We start from the raw sequence: 22,501 nt of genomic DNA on the forward strand, positions 1-22,501 counted from the left end.
TGACCTGCGGAGTCCCCCAGGGATCCTCTCTTTCCCCTCTTCTTTTCAACTTGTATATGTTTCCTTTGATTCGTTCTCTTCGCAATTTTGAGGTGGCCTCCTTTAACTATGCTGATGACCTGCAACTAGTGTTCAAAATTGATTCTTCCATCATGTCTGCTTCTAGGTTCCAGGCCACCTTATGTTTTATCAGTGATTGGATGAACGCCAGTCAACTTAAACTCAATCCTGATAAAACTGAATTGGTCTTGACTGGCGGTACCTCCAATCCCTGGAACAACAACTTTTGGCCTCCTATGTTAGGCAATCCCCCTCAACCTGCTGATTCCGTGAAAAGCCTCGGAGTCATAATCAGTAATGACCTGACCATGAAAGCTCAAATCAGCGCTGTAATTTCATCCTGCTTTTTTCATCTTCGCAGAATCCGCAAGATTTCGAGATTTCTGACAACCGAGGCCCTCACTTTGGTTCTCATGGCCTTAGTCATTTCTCGTATAGACTACGCTAACTCATTGTATGCCGGCATTCTGGCTTACCAACTTCACCGCCTTCAATTGGTCCAGAACCAAGCTGCTCGTCTTATCTTTCAACAACCAAGACATCAACATGTCCGTCCCCTGTTGAAGAGCCTTCATTGGCTCCCAGTAGCCAAGCGCTGTATCTTCAAATTGGCCTGTACCATTTTCAAAGCCTTAGCCGGCCTTGGCCCTGCCTTTATTTCTTCCTTGGTTTTTCGCTACACACCCTCTCGTGCTCTCTGTTCTTCTCACTCTAACCTTCTTGTCATCCCTCCTTTTAAACGGAAAAAACACAGTGGACTTAGTTTTTCTTTCCTTGCTCCCCAACTTTGGAACTCTTTCCCTCTTGAGCTTAGACTTGAAACTTCTTTTTCTCAGTTCAGAACTCTTCTTAAAACTCTCTTATTCACACAGGCTTATCTGTAAACATCTGGTTCAGTATACTTCTGCCGCATCTTTCCCAATAGCGCCATGAAACCGCTGTGGTGTATGTGCGCTTTACAAAAACTTTTAACATAACATAACATTAACATAGCTATACGACTAATGTCACCTTGCATTATCTACCTATCAATCCCTATTACTCGTAGAGCGCATCATTCTGACACACAACTGCTGAATATGTAAATCCTTTATGATTTCTGTGATAATTGGAAATGTTTGAGAATGCCCTTCTTTTGCTGAAATGTTCACATTGAAAGTGACACTGCTTTTAAACAATAGCATTATTCAGAGTTTTGCTCGGACATTGCACTCTGAGAATGTGCAAACATACAATTTTTTGCTGGTGCCTTTAGTTCGTGGTGAATGTCTACAGAAGTACTTAAATAAATGGAGAATGTTCCTTCTGTGATGTACTGTAGAACATGGGACATCAGATATCTGGGAAGGCAAATTATTAAACTGATGCATATGAACAGGATCATCCTTCCGAGTTCATCAGGGTGGTGTTGGAAATTACATATTCCACCCAGATGGATTACCACCCAGCATATTTAGGAATCACTGTCGGCACAGCAGTGATCGCTGGGCCTTAAGAGGAACCACCATCAGTGTGTTTCTCCTGACGCTTTGTGCCTGGCCAGTATCTTTCAGGCAGCCACACACCACCAAACATTTTTGTTTTTCAAAAACAAACTCCCAAAGAGGAAAAAACACAAAAATAATTACTCCCACACTCTAGAGTTTTCTCCAAGGGTGTCAAGATTATTTTACTTTTTTTTCTGATCAGTATCAACAGGTTTTTCCTGCCTGTGAGGAAGAGAGCAAAATAATTTAAACCATCCGCTGTAAATAGGGCAGGTGATCTGATGTCCTTATGTTATGTTATGTTATCGTAATTTATATAGCGCGCGATTACCAAATAGGTGTCCTTACTCTGACGGGCCCTACTTCATATGCCTATTGAAGTAAGCTTTATGGTGGCAGAGTCTGCAGGGGCACCATCTTAGAAGAGGTGACAGTCTGTCTGACTCAAAATAGAGCAGGCAGAGCGAAGGTTTGGTGGACAGGGTACTCTGTCAAGTTTTTGACGGAGTACCCTGTCCATTAAACTCTAAATCGGGCCGTAAGTACTGAATTTGAGAAGAAATAATGTATTTATTTGAATTGTATTATTATCAATTAGTAGTAATAAGAGAAGGAGGAGGAGTAGTAGCAGTACTAGTAATAGCAGTAAAAATGTTTATTGCCCTAGCTTCCACATTTGATTTAATTGCCGGACTTACCTTGCAAAGCTCATCGAGCCCTCCATAGAACTATCTCTTGGAAGAAAGTCGCCAGTGAAACTGACGATCTGAATTCTGTAGGATCGCTCATGGCCCCATTTGTTGGTCTTTTTGCTAGCGAACTGCATGTTGCGTGGCATTTTGGAGTTAAGTTCAAAGGCAGCTTCGTTTTCTTTCTTCAGGACCTTCCTAGTGACTTTTGGACGATGGATGGTAGCTCCCTTACGCCAATGGGCCTCCAGAGTTTCGTACTCCATATCATGCGCCACCACATGGTTAGCCGTTCCTAGAAAGCGAAGATTGAGAAAAGCGATGAGATATCAGCAAATATCGGCTTGGTGGATACAATTATTATGATGCTCAGTATCATCTCGGAAACTAATACCATATCAAACTTGGAGTTCATTCAGAAAGGCATATGTCTTCGGCCAAAACTACCTCATTTATGGCTTCCAGGAACTGACAGGAGTAAATGCATTCATTTACTCCAGTTTCTTCACCCCAAATGTGGAGAAATCTGCAGAGGTAAAATCCGCTGGTGTGATTTGCTTTGGAAGTGTGGGTTCACTCTAGAAATAGTGGGAGATTTACTGCCCACTTCTAGGATGGGAGGGTGAACAGATCGTCTGGTGATTTGTTGAAGCCGGGGGGTATGAGGTTTTCCAAGGGGAGAAATATTTTTCACGTGGAGGAAAAAACAAGTGAGTTTGCAGAGAAAGCATCAATGCCCTATGCAGATTTCTATGCTGTGTAGATTTCAGTACAGGAGTGATAAGGTTCCAGGACCCCTTGGGACATGTCACATAACATTCCAATTAATACACCTAACAACCTGCAGCAAGTGCAGCTTTCCCGGAGTACTACCAGAAATGCTTGTGAACATAAATAAAAGCGTAAAAATATGCCCAGACCATTTAATTTCTGAATAGGCCCCTTTCTCCAAGTGTTAATTCTGCAGATTATTTTCTCCTTTCTCAAGATATTTGAGAATTTCAGTGTTATAAAAATGTTTGCGAATTTAGCCATTGTTAGAATTGCGAATATAAGTGAAACGTTCCTATATATGTGTAGAGACACATATGGTTGTTTTTTGTACAATATAAACTCACCAATTGTATCAGTTAATCAGTATTTTTTAGTGGTACTGAAATTTCAATTACAACTAGACAATTATAGTAATTTTAGTAATTTTAGAAGACCGTTGCAAAAAAACGTAGCTATAACAATCTTGATGTTTCACTAAAAGTATAAAAATTCAATATATATATATATATATATATATATATATATATATATATATATGTAAATTTCTTTATTCGGATGCAAAACAACCATATAAGATACAATACATCATATAATAAACAAGCACACAATTCGTTTTAACCCCTTCGCTGCGGGGGGGGGGCGGCGGCACTGTGCTCATGACGAGCCCACCTCGTCATGCTGCACAGTGGAGCTGTGCTCATGACGAGCTGCGCTCGTCACGACTCCGGCCTCTAATTGATTCTCCCGCACAGGCGCGGAATCAATTACACATGGGAGTGGCGCAACGGTTATGACGAGCCCAGCTCGTCATGAGCACAGCTCCACTGTACCTCATGACGAGCTGGGCTCGTCATGAGCATGCAACGGGTTAAAAGAAAACAGTACAATATTAAAAACAGTGCACATAAGTAAAACCCACATCACTTGATCAATCTACTCTAGATAATCTAGATTTATAAGCGGCCCGCAAAAAACTTAAGACTGCACATAAAGTCAAAGGGTTAGGTAGCAGCTGTAAATGCAAAAGGGCCACTTTAGCATGCCTGACCTTCAAACATTTGAACAGGGGCCGGAGAACACGTTTTCTGGGGAATTAAAAATATGTACACAATAGGATAAAATGTAATGTGTCCTGTGGAGATCGAAGATCGCAGCCACAGGGACCTCGGTGATCTGGTGAGGGAAAGAAACCCACCGGGGATGCTAAAATGTGGTGAAGCTGATTAAATCTGAAACGTGGTTCCATACCCGATACTGATTTTAACATTACGTATGCCCTGACTGAAGGTTTGCTGAGCTCCAGATTTTCACGGTTCGAACTTAAAAATTTGTGGTGTAAATCTTTTATAATGTTAACGTCCCCCTTATTTAAAGTGTCATGTGCAAAGAAAATATCTGGCCTACCTATCGTCTGAGAGGACTCTCTTATATGATGTATCCAAGGTATTTTATTACCATGCTCCAATTTCAAGCAGTCCGATACAATCATACGATTAAAGTGCTTGTGCTTGGAGGTCCAAATCTTTATCCAGCACACTAGGGGTTTTGGTTGCCAATTGGTCTGCGAGAAAACCCACCCCTAGCACTTCATGTACAGTCCAAACTGGCGTACCCGGGGGGACTTCTAAAATCCGTTGCAGGAATTTATTTTCTGCCACCTGTAGCTTATGTGTGGCTGCGTACCCCCAAATTTCACACCCATATATTACTCTTGAGATGCCCTTGGATTTATAAAGTTTAAGGATCACCTCCAGGGCCCCTGAGCCTAATCTATTCACAAAACTAGTAATAGCTCCCAATGATTTATTCAGGTCATTCAGCTTCCCTTCTAAAAGGGCTTCCCAGTTAAGCTTATCATCGAATAACACTCCCAGATAAGGGAGGGACGGTACCTACCAAGAGTATGGTTCCTGGCTTTAAAGCTTTTTGGCTGGATCCCCCGTGGGCCCACCACCATTACATATGACTTGGTAAAGTTCACTGACAGATCCAGTCCATTCATGAATGCCACAAAACCGTCTATTAGGGCCTGCAGGCCCCGGCCCGTACGGGCCATGAGCACCGCGTCATCCGCGTAGAGTAGGCTTGGCAGAACTCTTGCGCCTGCTCTAGGGGAGTCTGACTGAAGGCCCAGGAGTGCTGCCTCGAGGCCGTTAAAATAAGCTGAGAATAAAAAAGAGGCTAAGATGCACCCTTGACACCCCCCCCCCCGTGTACAATTAAAAATTTTGGTAAGGGCACCCTCATGTGAAACTCTCACTACTGCCGATGTATTGGCATGGAGTGATATGGGAAGATTTACAATACAGGAAAAACAGTACATTTATAACAGAACTTCGAATTAAGAGTTCTCTAATGCTAATAGAGAAAAGAGACCAGAGATCCAAATATTTTCCTGACTGCTAAACATTAATCTTGGCAATATGGATGACTAAGTTTTTGGAATCCTGGGGAATGTTGCTGAGAAATGCTAAAGCATGGGGTACATCCCCACAGTAGGTAAAACAGCAATATAGGCAGGCAACAAGGAAATATCTGGGATTCGTGGTGATGAAAGTGCAGTCACTGGAAAGGTATGGTACAGGATGAACAAGGACAACCTTCATGGGTCTCAAAGAACAGGCCTTGGCTGTTGGGTCAGGAGTAGACCAAATAATTTTTTGATGGTCACGTGTTGGCGAGAGCACTTGTCATCAACCGAAAAGCAAGGGCCATGTTCGCGCTATAAAAACCTATTAAAATAAATAAATAAGTCAAAAGGCTTTGGTAGAGATTTCTTTAAAACTCTGAATAGCAAGGAAGATTCCATATTAGTCAGGCAGTTAATACGTCAATACAATTATTAGCCCATCATGATTACACAGGTTGTATTTTGAAAGTAATTCCTAGTTTAACTCTATTAGAGATCATTGCATTAACGCATGTGCTGCAGAAACCCGAGGCCATTTGCGGACCTCCAGTCGTCAGCAAGGCCGATCACTGACAATAACATTTGACCATATCACCCATCCCTAAAGGATCTTCACTGGCTTTCACTCAAGACTAGATCTAGTGCTTAACTGTCATAGGCTTAAAGACTGACACCCCCAGATGTATCTGTGAACTACTGGGGATTCTCAAAAAGAACACTTTTCTGGATCCAAGCCCACTATCTGGAACACCCAATAAACCCACTCAAGAATGGCACCTGACATCTCATCTCAGAAGAGACTCAAGAATGTTAGGAAGAACTTAACTTATCCCCCCTTCTTTACTCAAATTTCCAATTACTCATTTCGCCAACTTTTGGGGGCTCCGTGCATCTAGATTAACTCTCATATACATGTTTAACATATACATATATACATATATACATACATATACATATACATCCTGATAACCTCTCTCACCCCCCATGCTGCACACTTGATTCCACTTTACCCTCTGTTCCTATCTCCATTGGTTTATGATTGACAATCATTGTTAGGATATTTAAAGCATATGCTGTTTATGTTCACTCTATAGTGTCCTAATACCACCCAGGGATGGGGGCTATAGAAAAGCAATGTAAATATTAAATAAATATGGTCCAACCTTTGGCCAGGCCCAGGCCCTTCTTTGTTTTTTGTTGAGTTTTGATAAGGTGAACAACTGTGAGTTGGGTTGAAAGTATCCCCTTCAAAGCCCCAAGACTGCTGTTGAAAGCCTTGTAACAAAGAACAAGGTATATTTAAACAGACCGATAGGTAATGAATGTCAGGGAAGTGTTGGAGTCAAAAGACCAAACCGAGACTGAATCGCCAGTAGCGATGAAAGAAAGTAGAACGAAAAGCACCTATAAATGTAGTTGTAAAAAGCATCTGTCCACAGTTTCTAAGGCAGGTGTTTCCATCAAACAGAACTGAACATGTGGCAAAAGTATCATTCATTCAAATGAATAAGAGATGACTAAGAATGGAGAATGTGTTATAATCAAGCTGTGGCTTTTTTAAATTCACCATCTAAGGTCTCCCTCGAGCACCCCAAAAGGTGGAAGATCCAAGCAAATTAGCATTTGTACCCAGTGAAGATAAAAATAGTCTCTTTACCCAGAACTGCATCATCAGTAATAGGTATTCTAGATTCCTCCTATGTGTGATGATGTCAGTTTTGGCTTTGAGAAGCATTGGTACATCATTCACTAAATTGCCCCCTTAAACATTATTAGGTTGAATAGTTTCTGAAAAATTGGCCTTGTGTGGTTTGCAGGTGTCCTGCTATTCCTTTTCTATGTCCAAGCATAGGTGTTTCTCCACAAGAAATAAACATATCCCAAACTACAAACAATCTTTTCTTTTCATACTTTTTCTGATCTCCTACTCTAAAATACGTAGATGGAACCTTGATGACCATGCACTACCTTTCATCGCATATGACCAGATGGGAGAAATGTTCGACAAATAACAATCTGGTATACAATCGTGAAAATAAAGGGTATTTATTTATTTATTTATTTTGAGAGTTTTATATAACGCTGGCTAGACCCGCAGGTATCAGAGTGCTTTACATAAGGTTCCACAGAAGTTACAGAATTACAACAGTTACACGTTACCGCTGTTACTAGAAGTTACTAGAAGCGCTGGCTAGACCCGTGGGTATCAGCGCGCTTTACATTAGGAATCACATTATTACACAGTTAAAAACAGTTACAGGTTACATCGGGTATACGAAACACATTTAAATAGTATGGAGGAAGGATAAATAGGGCGGATAGGGGTAAGGGGGAAGGGTGTAGGTGGAAGGAGGGAGATAACGGCAGGAGAGACGAAGGAAGGTCTGCCCAATGTCCGGCTGGGTAGGTGACGGCCGAGGAGGGAATTCACAGCCCATCCCCCCCTATAGCTATCAGGGTAGCTCCACCGGGCAACGGTCAGGTAGTAAGGTCTCAGCGGTCGAGGGAAAGTTCACAGGGTAAATGTCCTGAAGGGTGTGCAGGATCCAGGTCGGATAGGGGTAAGAGGGAAGGGTGTAGGGGGAAGGGGGAAGATAACGGCAGGAGAGACGAAGGAAGGTCTGCCCAATGTCCGGCTGGGTGCAATTTTGAAAGCACTACGGAGCCCAAAAAAGCGCATGAAAGTCCAATTACATTTATCTTTTGAACTAATTAGGGCCACACAATGCTATGAAACAACAATTGAGCAATTCGCTCACACCTTCTGTGAGTTTCCTTCATTTTCCTGACAGAAGATATCACCTAGGAAATCTGGCTTCCTGGGTTTGATCTGTGGTCGCAGGGAGAAAACTCCCTTTCTGTGAGGGTTAAACTTTGTGGGTGTGATTCTGAAAAGGGAAAAAAGAATGCCAAGAGAAGCGCAATAACATGGAGACTCACCCAGCATTGACTGCCATGTCCAGACGCAGTTACTTCTAGCTAGCTGGGCCAGTCCTGAGCAAGCATTGGCAAAGTCAATAGGTCTTGCCTATGCAAGAGCTATTGGCTTTGCCAATGTCTCTAAGCCATGTTGTACAGCAGCGCAGCTGCTGAACAGCATGGTTAAAAGTTATTTTTCATATAGCGCTACAACTCTACCACCAAACAAACAAGTACACAGTGCAATTCTCAGGTTACTGCACCAAGGAGCACATGGCCACAACACCATCATCAGCCATCAAGTAATTCAGCTCTAAATTGAATGATACTCAAGCTACAGTCCTCTGGCCAGGACTGTCCGTATTAGGAAATCACGCCAGGGGATGCCAAATTTACACAGTAACATGGAGTCACCAAATTCCATCAGTTCCACGGGTGGAATGAAACATTCCGCTCACCCCTGGTGACTATGCTTGCTTGCCAAGATGTAGACAGCACACCTACTAACATGAAAGAATTGAAGGACAATTACTAAGGAAGAGCATAACCAGATTGGATCCTAAAATTCTTCTGCACCAGATGGCTACAGTGCTTTAGCTTTTAGCCTTGCTGCATCATAAATCATAATCATACAACGTGAACTCATTCTGCAAATCACGAGTTGAAGCTTTTATTCCTGACAAGCATTAACAGCTTTTTAGCTGAATCTGTGGCTATCTTATGAATTATCTTTCTTTGCCACTTCACTTACATGATTGTGTTGTGTGTACCTTTTATCAAATTAATAATCTTTCTAAGCTTCCAATGAATGTTCAGGACTGGTAAAAAAACCTTCACCGTTGAATGTTCCACCCTCCTTTGGTTCTCACTTCTTGTATCTTTTATGGCTAGTTCAATGCATTATGAGCTTTATGCGCATTTTCAATTGTTGATGTCGTGTTCAGGGCGCAACTAGTTTTTGGTGAAGCGACACATTGACAATGCATAAAGTATTGGACGTTTGGAATTGATCTCTATGTACTGATTTATTCACTTATCAGGAGATCACCCCAACCTTCTTTTGCTATAAAAAGTTTTTTTGTTGTATTTAAGGGAGTACAAATGAATTCCTGGATGGTACATCATCAATATTTATGATTCATTTATTGTTCGTGTCCCCAATTATAAAAAAATGTATATCCTTAATCTATATCTCGTTTGGTACTAGAAATGTAGTTGATCGGCTTTGTAAACTTTAACAGAATATTGTGTTTTCCATTTTACTGTTTTTCCTTTCTTAAGTTGGTCATAGTACAAGACACCATTGAAAGTGACGCAATGATCACGGACAGCTAGTTACGAACTTACGGCACAGGATAGAATAGGCAATAGTGCAATACACTTCACGCCTTGAATTTTTGGAAAACTAACAGAGGCTGTTACTGTACATACAAAGCCCTGATGAAGTTCCCGATGAGGGAATGAAACTCGTTGGCTGGATGGTTTTACAATAGATGAAATTTTGAAGCACTTGACAATAAAAAGAAGATATTTTACTATATACATTTGCCTACTGGACTTCTTTTGCTGCGCACCCCCTTTTATCATAACCATTGAAAGTGTTGTTCAGATCATAGCTACTGGGAATGTATTTCCTTACTTGCCTTTAGCTCTGGGGTGCCAACGATGCGCATTCTATTAGTTATAGGAAACACCCCTTTATCTCTTAAAAAGAGTGTAAGGCTTTTAGCTATGAAGACAAGTTGCTGGTCAGTTGTAAATGTGCAATTCGTGGAAGGGCAGTCAGCTCTTTGACCGCCATTATTAAGATCCCTATTGTGTTGCTATTCTTCACTGTGTTGTGCAATTGTGCATTGAGATCCAGTAAAGTTGTTGCATTATTACCTTTGACCTTTACAAGCACTATTTATTTAGATGAAGCCAGTAATTGTTAATTAATCAACAATCTACTTTGCTCTACAATCAGTCATAGAAGGTCATTCACTGTGACCACCAAGTCTCACTTGTATTGCTTACTATCTTAATCAAACCACATTTTGCCTCATTTAGAATGAAAGAAGTAGTCCATTAAAAAAGTCATGGCACACAAATGTTTTGTCAATTAGAGTTCTGTTCGAGTATGCTTAAAAAAGTCTATTTAAAAAAATTCTTTGGGTTAGTTGTGTTTAAATTATACTGCTATACTTATGCATATGCATGTTAAATTTAGTAAAAAGATTTCAATCCCCAATTCTACAATATTTTAAATAAAATAGTATTAAGGGTTAATGTGAAGTTTTGGGTTGTAATATGGGATGGGAATTAGGTAAGTGAAATGATAATGATACGATTAAGGGTCAGGATAAAGAGTTAGGATTAAGTTAGGATATGGATTTAGGTTAGGGTAAGGGAAATGGTTAAGGAAAAGGGATGGGATAAGGGATGTTTTTTGAGCTAGAGTTAGGGTTAGGTAATGGATGTTATATTTAAGAGTTAGGCTTAAAGTTGTAGTAAAGGTAACTGTTAGTAGTTAGTTTTAGAAATAAATCATGGTAATGGACAAGAAATGGAAACATTTCACTTTTTAACCTCCACACAGAAATGCAGGCCACATTTTTTTAATCACAACTTTTTTGCCACTATATTTTTTTGCTTTATTTTTTCTGATAGGATTGATTCACATACTATTTTAACAGCTAATTAGTTACACTTAAAAAACTATAAAGGAATCCAATAATCATCAAAACCACAAGGAAGAAGGCCCTCCAAGACAGAATCACCAACAACGCACACCATAGCAAAGAACTCTTCAGCATCATCAAAGAGTTCGCCAAACCAAACAGCGAGGCCACAGACATCCCACCTTCCCTAGACCTCTGCAACAGACTCTGCACCTTCCTCTACCACAAGATCAAGACTATCTATGACAACTTCGACACCCAGGACCTCCCCACTGTGCAAGCAACCACCACATCCGACGCCGACGCCCCGCCTGACCGACTCTGCACAGCTAGTCCCCACTCACCACAGACAACACCATAAAGACCATAAAAAGCATCCACTCCGGAGCACCTTCGGACCCCTGCCCGCACCACATCTTCCACAGAACCGATTCTGCCATCGCCCCGAGCTATGCCGAACCATCAACTGCTCCCTCAAGACCGCCACATTCCCAGACGACTGGAAACACGCCATGATCAACCCCCTCCAGAAGGAACCCTCCATGGACCCGATGGACCGAAAGAACTTCAGGCCCATCTCCCTGCTCTCCTTCCCAGCCAAAGTCATAGAAAAGGCCATCAACACCCAGCTCGCTGACTTTAACGAAACCACGCCCATCCTGGCCATTTCCCAATCTGTATTCTGAAGCAATCATAGCACCAAGACGACCCTCCTCACCGCCACCGACGACATCCGCTCCCTCTTCGACCAGGGCGAAACCAGGGTCCTCATCCTACCGGACCTCTCGGAGGCCTTCAACACCGTCTCCCACCGCACCCTAGCCACAAGACTCCACAATGCTGGCATCTGAGACAAGGCTCTTACCTGGATCCACTCCTGCCGCACCGGCAGAACACAACGGGTTAGACTCCCACCGTACCTCTCGAAACCGACAGAGATCAGCTGCGGAGTACCCCAGGGCTTTTTCCTCAGCCCCACCCTCTTCAATGTCTACATAGCCCCCCTTGTAGCCACCGTCTGGAACCATGGGCTCACCATCATCTCCTACACCGACGACACCCAGCTGATCCTCTCCCTCACCAAAGAACCCACTGCCACCAGGAACAACTTCCATAAAGGAATGAAAGCCTGGATGAAGGGCAGCTGCCTGGAGCTCAACTCAAACAAGACAGAAGTCCTCATCCTGAGAGCCTCCCCCTTTGCTTGGAATGACTCCTGGTGACCCTCTGCTCTAGGAAGTCCCCTTACCCCCACTAACTACGCACAAAACCTCGGCATCGTACTGGACTCCTCGCTCACAATGGACCACCAGTTAAACACCGTCTCCTTGGCCTGCTTTAACACACACCACCTGCATCGAAAGACCTTCTGATGGATCCCCACCGAATCCAGGAAGACAGTCGCCCATGCCCTCATCAGCAGACTCTACTATGGCAATGCACTCTATGCCGGCGTCACTCAGAAACTTATCCGAAGACAACAGAATGTCCATAAAGCCGCAGCAAGACTAATCCTCAACATCTCCGTCACAGCCACATCACTCAACACCTCCTTGACCTCCACTGGCTCCCAGGCGAGAGAAGAATAACCTTCAAACTCCTCACCCATCCATAAAAGGCCCTTCACAACGCCGGCCGCAAGTGAAGGGGGAGCGGTGTTCCAGAGTTTAGCCGAATTATAAGCAAAGGAGCGGCCACCACATCTAGTTCTTTTGATCTTAGGCACTAGAGCGAGGAAGGAAGATGCTGATCTAAGCTGTCTGTTCGGATGGTAGGGGGTAATCAGCGATTGGCTAATGGCAGGGCCCGTTTTCCAAAAGGCCCTATGAGCAATGCATAGGGCCTTGAATTCAATTATTTGCCTAACTGGGAGCCAATGAAGGCTCTTTAGACCGGGATTGATTGGAAGTCGGCGGGGATTCTGAAGGAGAGTCCGGGCTGCACAGTTTTGGATGACCTGGAGTTTGCGCAAGGTGGATTGAGGGGCCCCTAGATAGAGGGTGTTCTCAAAGTCCAGACGTGATAGGATGGGACCCTGAACCATGATCTGTTTCGCCTGGAATGGAAGAAAGGGAAGAATTTTTCAGGTTTCAGGATCATCATCTAAGACAGACACCACAAAATAGGCAGCAGGACAGCCATCATTTAATGATCTCCCCTCTCTTTTCCCACCCAGACCACCAAAACCTCTGAATGGCTGGACTATATCATGTTCAAATTTGGTGCTCGCAACTCACCGGCCATCGTGGACAACGCCAATCTGGCCCCAGGAAAGACTTCAGCACCTGATTTACTGAGCTTGTTTCGCCTTTTGCCATGAAATAGTCATTTCATGATTCCCAATAATTTACACCTTCATCTCGATGACCCTGAAGGCACAGAGGGCTGCCTCTTTCTGGAAAACTTCAATACCATTGGCCACACTCAGTGTGTGACAGTCCATACCCTCACTGCTGGGCACCTTCTTGGCCACCCCATGCTCACTAGTGGCAATCTTATCACTGTGAAATCAAATTTCCTTCTGAATTGGATTGACTACCATCTCCCAGCATTCATTTTTCACTTTTTCCAACCCTCCCTCACTCCGAAATCTTCACTTCCGCTAAAGAAACTTAAGACGGTAGCGACTGGTCATGAAGGACAACCTTTAATCTACACTCTGCATCTCTCCCCCAACTTTACACTGTTGCCACTTTAGTAACTTCTCACCTAAATGACTAGTTAACCAACGCCCTGACCACTATTGCCCCTCTCACAACGCTTTCCTCCGTACACCTAACCCCATCCATGACCAGGTATACTGAGGAGCACAGATTTTAAAAACAACCCTGGAAGCAGTCAGAGAGTAACTGTGGGTGCTCCCACCTAGAACAAGAGAGACTTGTTTATAAATCCACAGAAAATATCACTAAAATCTTCACACTGCTAAATGCAACACATTTATGTCTCGCTTGAGGAAAGACCTAATTTTAATGGCATTAATACACTCACCCAATCACCTGTGTACAGCCGATCTTGCCTTCTGCAGAATACTTCACCTTTTGACTAGAATTCTTTAAATCTAAAATCTTCAAGATCTACTCCAAATTTCACTCCGAGCTAGCCTTGAGTGTACTGCCTTTCCTCAATACCCCTTCCTCTATCTCAGGAGCAGGTCTATCTTGCTTTACCTCTCAGGCTGGATAGTGTTATCATCCCTATGCTGTCTGTCAACTCAGGCTCCCCCACACACCCATGCCCACAGTTCATCTACAACCTGGCGGAGGCCGCTCATTCACAAATCGCATTTTGTAGTATGTTTTGTAGCATTACCAAATGTACTACCAAATGCTAATCACACATACTAGTGTGTAATAAGTATACGTTGTAGTAGTAAATGTGAGAGGGACAGAGGGGGAGTGACTGGAAAATAAGGAATATTTAATACTTAGTAAGTAATAGTTATTGCTTTCATTACTGATATGGAATAAAATTCTGAAAAACATAACGTTGGGAAGGAACTGTCAACCACGCCAAGGCCCACTGTATCCCACTGGGAATCATATAAACACATTATTTCTGTTTATACATCCTCAGTAGTCTTCTCAATGAGCGATATACTCTTTTCTTGCAAATACATATGGTTTCCATAAGTCTTCGGGCAGACTGAATTCAATAAAGTATGCACTCTGGGAGAGGTTTCATGACCAAGTGTATTCTACAATGGTAGGACGATGACCTCACCTGTGGCTATCAACTCAAGGAAACCATTGAGCCAAGCTCAGAAAGTGACTTATGCTGACTTAGCTGTAACTTATGCCTTAATTTCTTACAGAAAACAAATTATTTGTGAACCTAGTCAATAGGTATTATCAGGGATACATTTTTCAAAGTGCATTGTTGTAATGGTGTGAGTTGGGCTTCTATTACGCGCTTGGGAGCACAGATCTTAGAGTGTGGCTGTACAGACAAGAAGGAGCAGACAATATGTTTGGCTTGGCGGGCACCACTGTACACCATCCTGAGGAGGTAATGATGTGAGGAAGGGATTGGGAGCCCGGTGGGATTACAGAGCCTGGGGGTCACAGGTGGTAGGTGTTGTAGAAACATGTATGTCTTCACTTCTTTCCTGAGATGAAGAAGGGAGGGACAGTCCCTTCTTCAGTCTTAGTCTTAGTGACAAGGGAAATAATCTCAAAGCCTGGAAGCACAAACTGAGAATGATCATTCCTTGTTGGCTCGCTCCATCTTCAATCAAGTGACAAAGTGGCTGCCAGCTGATCTTTGGTAAGCAGAAATGCACAACTTGTTGACAAGATAGTATTGAGAAGATGAAGGGTACAGTAAATCAGTCCAAGATGCCTTTATTCTGGACCCACAGGGTACTGCCTATAGCCACCACCTTGCTCACATGCAAGGATCTACCGAACTCTCTCAGAAAAGAGCGATACATGAACAATTGCAAAGTAAACACGACTGACAGAACAGCGTAAAAGAACACAACACTCACCACAAAACGTACCAAGAGACCAAACCATGCGACAAGAAAAGCAAGACATAACACACAGTTTGGATTTTAGTGTGGTTTGTCTTCTGTTTGTAGGGGACTGATTTAGAGTAGGCAAAGTGTGCATGTGAACAGCTCCAGGCCTGGATGAAATGTTCCTGTTATGGGACCCATCTGGAATCACAAGATACTCATAATAAGACCTTTGTGCTAGACCAGCAGCAGCCGGTGCAGGTAAGCGCGGTGGGCGGGAAGGGGGATGTCGACTGATGATGGAATAGGTAACATTAAATAAATAAATAAATCCTATTCCGCCGTCTGTTGACAATCCCCCCCCGCCCCACCGCGCTTACCTCCACCGGCCCCTACAGGGCTACACCATCCAGATGTTTTTTTCCTGCTAACTCCTCTTTGATCTATTCTGCCCTCATGAGTCTCCAGTGCTTCTGGGCTAGCCTTTTGGGCCCTGCCTTTACAACTGGTCTTAGATTAAACAAGACAATGTTATGATCAAGAGACAACAGCTGTCCACCCACCTTGACATCTGTCAACTTTCCCCATTATTTAGTACCTGATGCAACAGTGTCAAGTACCCCTGATAGTTTGCGCTTTATAAATGTCATTCATTCATTCATTCAAGTATTCCTGAAGGGCTCTGTGATTACATTTCATAGGTTTGCACTATCCCTGTTAAGGAGCAGGCTATGGTTGTGATCCTACCTACCGTTTCCATCCACCGGAGGGCTTTATATTCATCCTGCAGATTACTCTGCCCCCCCCCCCCCCACCCACCTCCTACTGGGGACACACATTTCTCTAATATTCTGTGAATGGATTCAGCAAACTCAAAGGTCAATTGTGACCACTTTTAAGGTAGTCTGTCTATAGCACCGAGAGGTTCAGCAGTAGCACATCCTGTCCTTAGGGCTACCTCAAGGGCTATGCGTCCCTCCCTGTTCATAACTTTTCTCTTTCATAAAAAGGCAATTGTGAGCTCTCTGCAGGGAGGAGAGGGCAGTGTAAACTGACCTGTCTCCAGTCCTGGTTGGGAATGTTCCCACCCCCTCACCCACACCACTGCCCACCGCCTGGTCACATTCATAAAGTCCTTTCAGCCTACCACAGAAGCAGTATCTAATGATCCTCGCACACCAGGAAACCTCATTCACCAAAGTCCCTACAGCCTCTCCCACAATTCTTGTCACTTTCCTGCTTCATTCAGAAAGCTCCTACTGTCTGCTGTGACCTGCACCGTGCCTACTTCACACACTACCTAACTTCGGTCTCTTCAACACCAGATCTCTCGGCCCGTTGCAAAGATTTCTAGCACTCTACACCTACTTCTAATAAAAAATGTCCAGGGATTTGTATCCTGTGAACAGTTAGGTGTCTCACGGATTTCACACGTTCCCACTGTAAACACTGAAGACATATGTCATAGCGGAGGGAGGCGGAGCCTGTCTCAGGGCAAGTGGGAGGTCAGCGCTCTAGTGGCTCGACCTCACTGCATAAAACCGGAAGTTCTCCTGGTCGTGCAGCGGACGCGCGTTTGCAGAGGAAAGTGAGCGCTACGCTGGCAAGCTGTTTTTTTAACCTTCTAATCGTTTTAACTGCTGATTTGAAACACTGAGGAAATTGTTCACTCACTTGCACCTCTTCACCATCATACCTTCACCACGAGGTTAACTCGTAGCGTGAAGCGGAGGGAGGCTGAGCCTGTCTCAGGGCAAGTGGGAGTGGGAGATCAGCGCTCTAGTGGCTCGATCTCACTGGATAAAACCGGATGCTCTCCCGGTCGCGCAGTGGATGCGCGCAGCGGGCGCGCCGAAGGCAAGCCCGTCTGCGGCCAGGAGTTGCCAGGAGCCAGGGACCCTGGTCAATTAGTAGTAGATCCCCCCCCCCCACCCACCCACCCATGCTCTGCCATAGTACCCCCAGGGGCACCCCGCTTACCCCCCTCCCCCAAATTAGGTTACCCAATGAAAACACAAGAAACAGTTGTAAGTGGGTAACAAATGCTGCAGGTTTATTACATAATTCCAGGATATGTAATAGGTGGGTTATCTTACGGGCGATCCAAGGGCAGGCGGCCATCTACTTCACCTGCCCGCCTGATGAGCCGGGCAGCAAGGGGACGACCCCCAAGTGCTGCCCCCCAAGTGATTCTTTTACGATCACGTGCCATTGAAATTCTACTCACACCCCCCCTCTCGGGGCGGAGCGTCGCATAGCAAGCCCCCGGTTGTTCAGGCCCACAACCGCCCGCAGGCCTAGCGGGGCGCCGACCGGCTTCCGGGACCTCTCTGGAGGCTCCTCGTTTTGGCTCAGGCACCACGTGGTGCCGCGCAGAGGTACCCTTTGTACCGGCCTGCTTCCAGATCGCCCTGTAACTCCGCCTGCAACGAAAAATGAAAATATTACAACACTCAGAAAACCCCCCCCCACCCAAACACACCTACGCCGGGTAAGCGGTAGGGAGGGAAAAAGCGAGGTGGGCGACAAAGAGGTCGCCAGTGAGGGTGGGGGAAGGCTAAATAGCCTCCCCCTCACACCTGGGCCCGGAAGTGACGCGTATTGCGCGTCACTTCCGGCCCTGACACGGAAGGGGGGGCACCAATCTGTGTCCCTGCCCCCCCCCCCCGAAGGAGAGAGTGGGGAGGGGTGACCGGGGCCCCGGGGCCACTAAGGCGCCGACCGCCGAGTGGCCCCCTGCGGGGTCCGCGGTCAGCGGCATAGTACCCCCAGGGGCACCCCGCTTACCCCCCTCCCCCAAATTAGGTTACCCAATGAAAACACAAGAAACAGTTGTAAGTGGGTAACAAATGCTGCAGGTTTATTACATAATTCCAGGATATGTAATAGGTGGGTTATCTTACGGGCGATCCAAGGGCAGGCGGCCATCTACTTCACCTGCCCGCCTGATGAGCCGGGCAGCAAGGGGACGACCCCCAAGTGCTGCCCCCCAAGTGATTCTTTTACGATCACGTGCCGTTGAAATTCTACTCACACCCCCCCTCTCGGGGCGGAGCGTCGCATAGCAAGCCCCCGGTTGTTCAGGCCCACAACCGCCCGCAGGCCTAGCGGGGCGCCGACCGGCTTCCGGGACCTCTCTGGAGGCTCCTCGTTTTGGCTCAGGCACCATGTGGTGCCGCGCAGAGGTACCCTTTGTACCGGCCTGCTTCCAGATCGCCCTGTAACTCCGCCACAGCCCTGGAGGCGGCTAACCGTCGCAGCCAGGGCCCCCCACCAACTTAGCTCTTACCTGCACCCTCTGTTCACCAATGCTTCGCTTAAATCCAATAAAAACAGGTCCATGCCTATTTGGGAGAGGTGTACTCCATCTAAGTCGAAGTACCCCTTTACATTCCCCCGAATCATCTCATGGCGAAGAAAGCCCAAACCCCTTTGGGACGTGAACTTACGCATTGCTCCATTAATGCGCCTCCTGGAGTGCTCTACCGCTTCTAAGGATTTAGCCCCACGCCAGGACCTGCGGGGGATGATCTCCGACCACATGATCTCACACTCGCCCAGACGCTTGCAGATTTCCCCTAAGTCTCTTTTCATGGCTAATAGCAGCAATCGTCTCCCTAGGGTAACAAGGTCGTTCCCACCCAGGTGGATCACCAACAGGTGGGGCAAGGTGGATCCGTGTGCTCTTAGTCTCTGCTCGATCTTATTCCTGAGTTCGAACCATCTCATCCCTGGCACCCCCATCCATTCCACTTTGGTCTGAGAGAAGTGTCGCATCCAATTCCGATGCGATGCCCATTGGGCAGCCCGAGCGACAAATGAATGCCCGATCACCCACACCACTCGTCCTAATAAAGAGGAGACATGGTGTACACACAAGTTATTTAATCAGAAAGGGTGATTCCAACGATACACACTATATAATCACAAAACACGTTAACTAAAGGCTGCCTCACGGGCGAACATATATCTTACAACAATCAGATTCCCAACGCCCTAATTTCTTCACCTGTGCGGCCTCTAATCCCGCCAGGTGAGCGGCGGTGGCTGCGCCAATGCGGAAGGAGTGGCTGGAATACCTTCTGTCCGGCCGGGCGAGCCCCGCCCTGGCTAAACTGGCCCTGATTACCTGCTCGAACTGGTATCTAGTTACAGGGGTACCATTTGAATGCAACAGAAGATAACCAGGGCCGGGCGGTCTGTGCTCCAACAACGCCTTTACCCATTGTACTGGGCAGAACCTGGGGTCACCTAGGGGCTGAAGAACCACCCTGATCCCCCGCCCCGCCTGATCAGTCTTGGACTTGCGTAAATGAATGGTCAGTGACCCGGAAATAGACACATCTGAAATTGCCAGCGCATCCCCTGAACAGTCGACCTTGGACCTAGCCACTAACTCACTGACTCTGAAAGCCCCGAAAAATGCTAAACAGAATGTGGCTGAAAACAGCGTGGCCTCGTAGTGAGAGTAGGTGACTAACTCGAGAGCCCCTAGCATGCCTTTCAGGATTTTGAAATCAATGGGCGCTCGATTATCAGGGGCCCTGGGCTCCTCCCTAGCCCAACCCTTCAAGGCGGCCGGGATGGGATAGGAGTTAGTGGGATCCGCCCCGCCAGACAACCTAGTGCCGTGGCTTACGGCTGCCAAGTGACTGCCCACCCATGAACGGCTTTTTCCCTGTCCCCTAGCCCACACCAGAAATGCTCGGACCTGGGACACCAACGCAGCCCCTGAAGTACCCAGCGCTACCGAAGTTTCTCTGAATGTTGCCATGTGGGCGCTGTAACGCTTTCTGGTACCTGGGGCCAGAGCTCTTTCTCCCATCGCTTTCAGGCTCAGTCCCACTGCAGGATCCTCCATAGATGGTCCGGGAATGGGGTCATCTGCGCTCTCGCCCGCGGCCAGGCCTCCCTGAATCGGAGCCACTGAAAACGAGAAAGAGCGTCAGCTTCCACATTTTGAATACCCTCAATGTGCCTGGCTTTAAACTCCACATTGATGCGCAGGCATGCCCGGACCAACTCCCTTAGTAAGCACAGCACCAGCCGGCACCTGGCGGACTGGTTGTTAATTGCCTGAACGACCGCCATGTTGTCAGACCAGAATACCACTTTTCTGTCTGACAATGCCGCCGGCCATAGGTGTAATGCAACAACAATCGGGAAGAGCTCCAGCACAGTAACATTTTTGGTGATCCTACGCCTGCGCCAAGCATTGGGCCATCCCTGAGCGCACCATTCCTCACCCAAGATAGCCCCGAAACCTTCCCTGCCTGAGGCATCTGTGAAAAGACAAAGTTCCTGACTGTCAATCCAGGGCTGCTTCCAAATTACCGTCCCATTAAAGCGGGCTAGGAATTCGCTCCACACGACCAGATCCTGTTTTAAACCTGTCCCCAGCTTGACCCAGTGATGTTTCTTTTTTACACCAGCGGTTGCCCTTGCTAACCTGCGGGCAAAGACCCTCCCCATGGGTATGACCTTTACCGCAAAATTCAGAGTCCCTAGCAGGCATTGGATTTCACCCAGAGTAGCCTTGTCCCTACCCAGTAGATCGCAGATCTCCTGACGCAAGGCCTGTACCTTATCCGCAGGGAGTCGGGACACGCCCTTTACCGTGTCCAACTCGATGCCCAAGAATACCAAAACCTGCGCCGGACCCTCGGTCTTACCAGGAGCTAAAGGTACGCCCAAATGTCCTGCCAATTCCTTGAAACATTGCAGCGCCCGCGCACATTCTTGCGAGTCAGCTCCCCCGATGAACAGGAAATCATCCAGGTAGTGGGTCACTCCCTCAATGCCATACCTGTTTGTTAAGGCCCACTGTAGGAAGGAGCTGAAAGCCTCAAAGTACGCACAAGACACCGAGCAACCCATGGGCATACACCTATCATAAAAGACCTGGTCCCCCCACTTGAAGCCCAGAAGGTGTTGGCTGTCCGGGTGTACTGGTAGCAGCCTGAAAGCCGATTCGATATCCGACTTGGCCAACCAGGCTCCCTTCCCTGCCCTCCTGATCATGTCGACTGCCAGGTCTAGGGAGCAGTAAGACACTGAGCATCTACCTTCGTCAAGCCAGGAATTCACAGAGTCCCCTTCTGGGTGTGATAGGTTGTGAATAAGTCGGAAAGCCCCTGGCTCCTTTTTTGGTACCACCCCCAGGGGAGAAATCACAAAGTGGGGCATAGGGGGTGAGGAAAATGGGCCCGCCACCCTGCCCAAAGACACCTCCTTCGCTATTTTATCCCGCACTACCTCCGGGTGTTCCCTAGCTGATTTCTGATTTTCCGCATCCCTGCTCACTAAGGGGCCTTGATAAGGAATGCGGAAACCGTCTAAGAAACCCTCCGAAATGAGGGACCCTTCCCTGCTAGTGTAACCGTGGAGTGCGCTGAGGAGGTTCTTTACGCTGATGGGAGAGGGCCCTTTCACATGGTCGTGTGGGGCAAGGTCATGCGCGCTGGCAGATGTGTTCGCAGGGGGCCAAAGCGCAGGAGGGGGAAACCCCCCTGGGCTACTTGCTCGAGGAAGGCTTGTCGGGAGTGTCGCGCTTGGAGCATGCGGTGGCGGCATGGGGTGCCCCGCACACACTGCAATTGTGTGAGAAACGGCATGTTTTGTCCCAGGAGCAGAACCCTGCATTGAAGAGCCTGCAAGTTCCAGAAGACCGTGCCCGAAAGCCAGGCCTGCGGCCCCCCCCACGACCGCCCCGAAAGGACTTCCTGTTCTGCCATTTGCCCTCCTGTTTATCCTCTTTCTCTTTGCTCTTTACGCCACTCTCTGTACCTGACTTTGTCGTAGACCCCTCAGTATGCTTGCCCATGTGTTTTACCCATAAACGGACCTCCAACTGGTCCCACTCAAGATCTGGGCAGATTGCTCTCTGTCTGCGGAAGTCACAGTCATAGTGGTACCATCCCATGCCCCCACCATTAGCAGCCTCTTCTGTAATCACGCTTGCATAGTGAAAAAGACCTGGCCCTTCGTCTGGGAATTTCTCCACTATTACTGCCGCAAAGATGGCAAAGGCCTGACCCCAGGTC

General features: G+C 46.5%; 1 protein-coding gene across 1 annotated transcript in view; it reads right to left on the reverse strand.

Moving 5' to 3' along the window:
* Positions 1-22,501, reverse strand: part of LOC146869288 (amine oxidase [copper-containing] 3-like) — a 260,397-nt gene that overhangs the window by 71,534 nt on the left and 166,362 nt on the right. Inside the window, exon 2 of the mRNA XM_085647017.1 lies at positions 2,246-2,531. Within this exon, the coding sequence (XP_085503143.1) occupies positions 2,246-2,531 (286 nt within the window). The remainder of the gene's footprint in view (positions 1-2,245; positions 2,532-22,501) is intronic.

Source organism: Triturus cristatus, chromosome 1_1 (genome assembly GCF_964204655.1).
Source record: "Triturus cristatus chromosome 1_1, aTriCri1.1, whole genome shotgun sequence".
In the NCBI taxonomy this organism is placed as follows: Eukaryota; Metazoa; Chordata; class Amphibia; order Caudata; family Salamandridae; genus Triturus; species Triturus cristatus.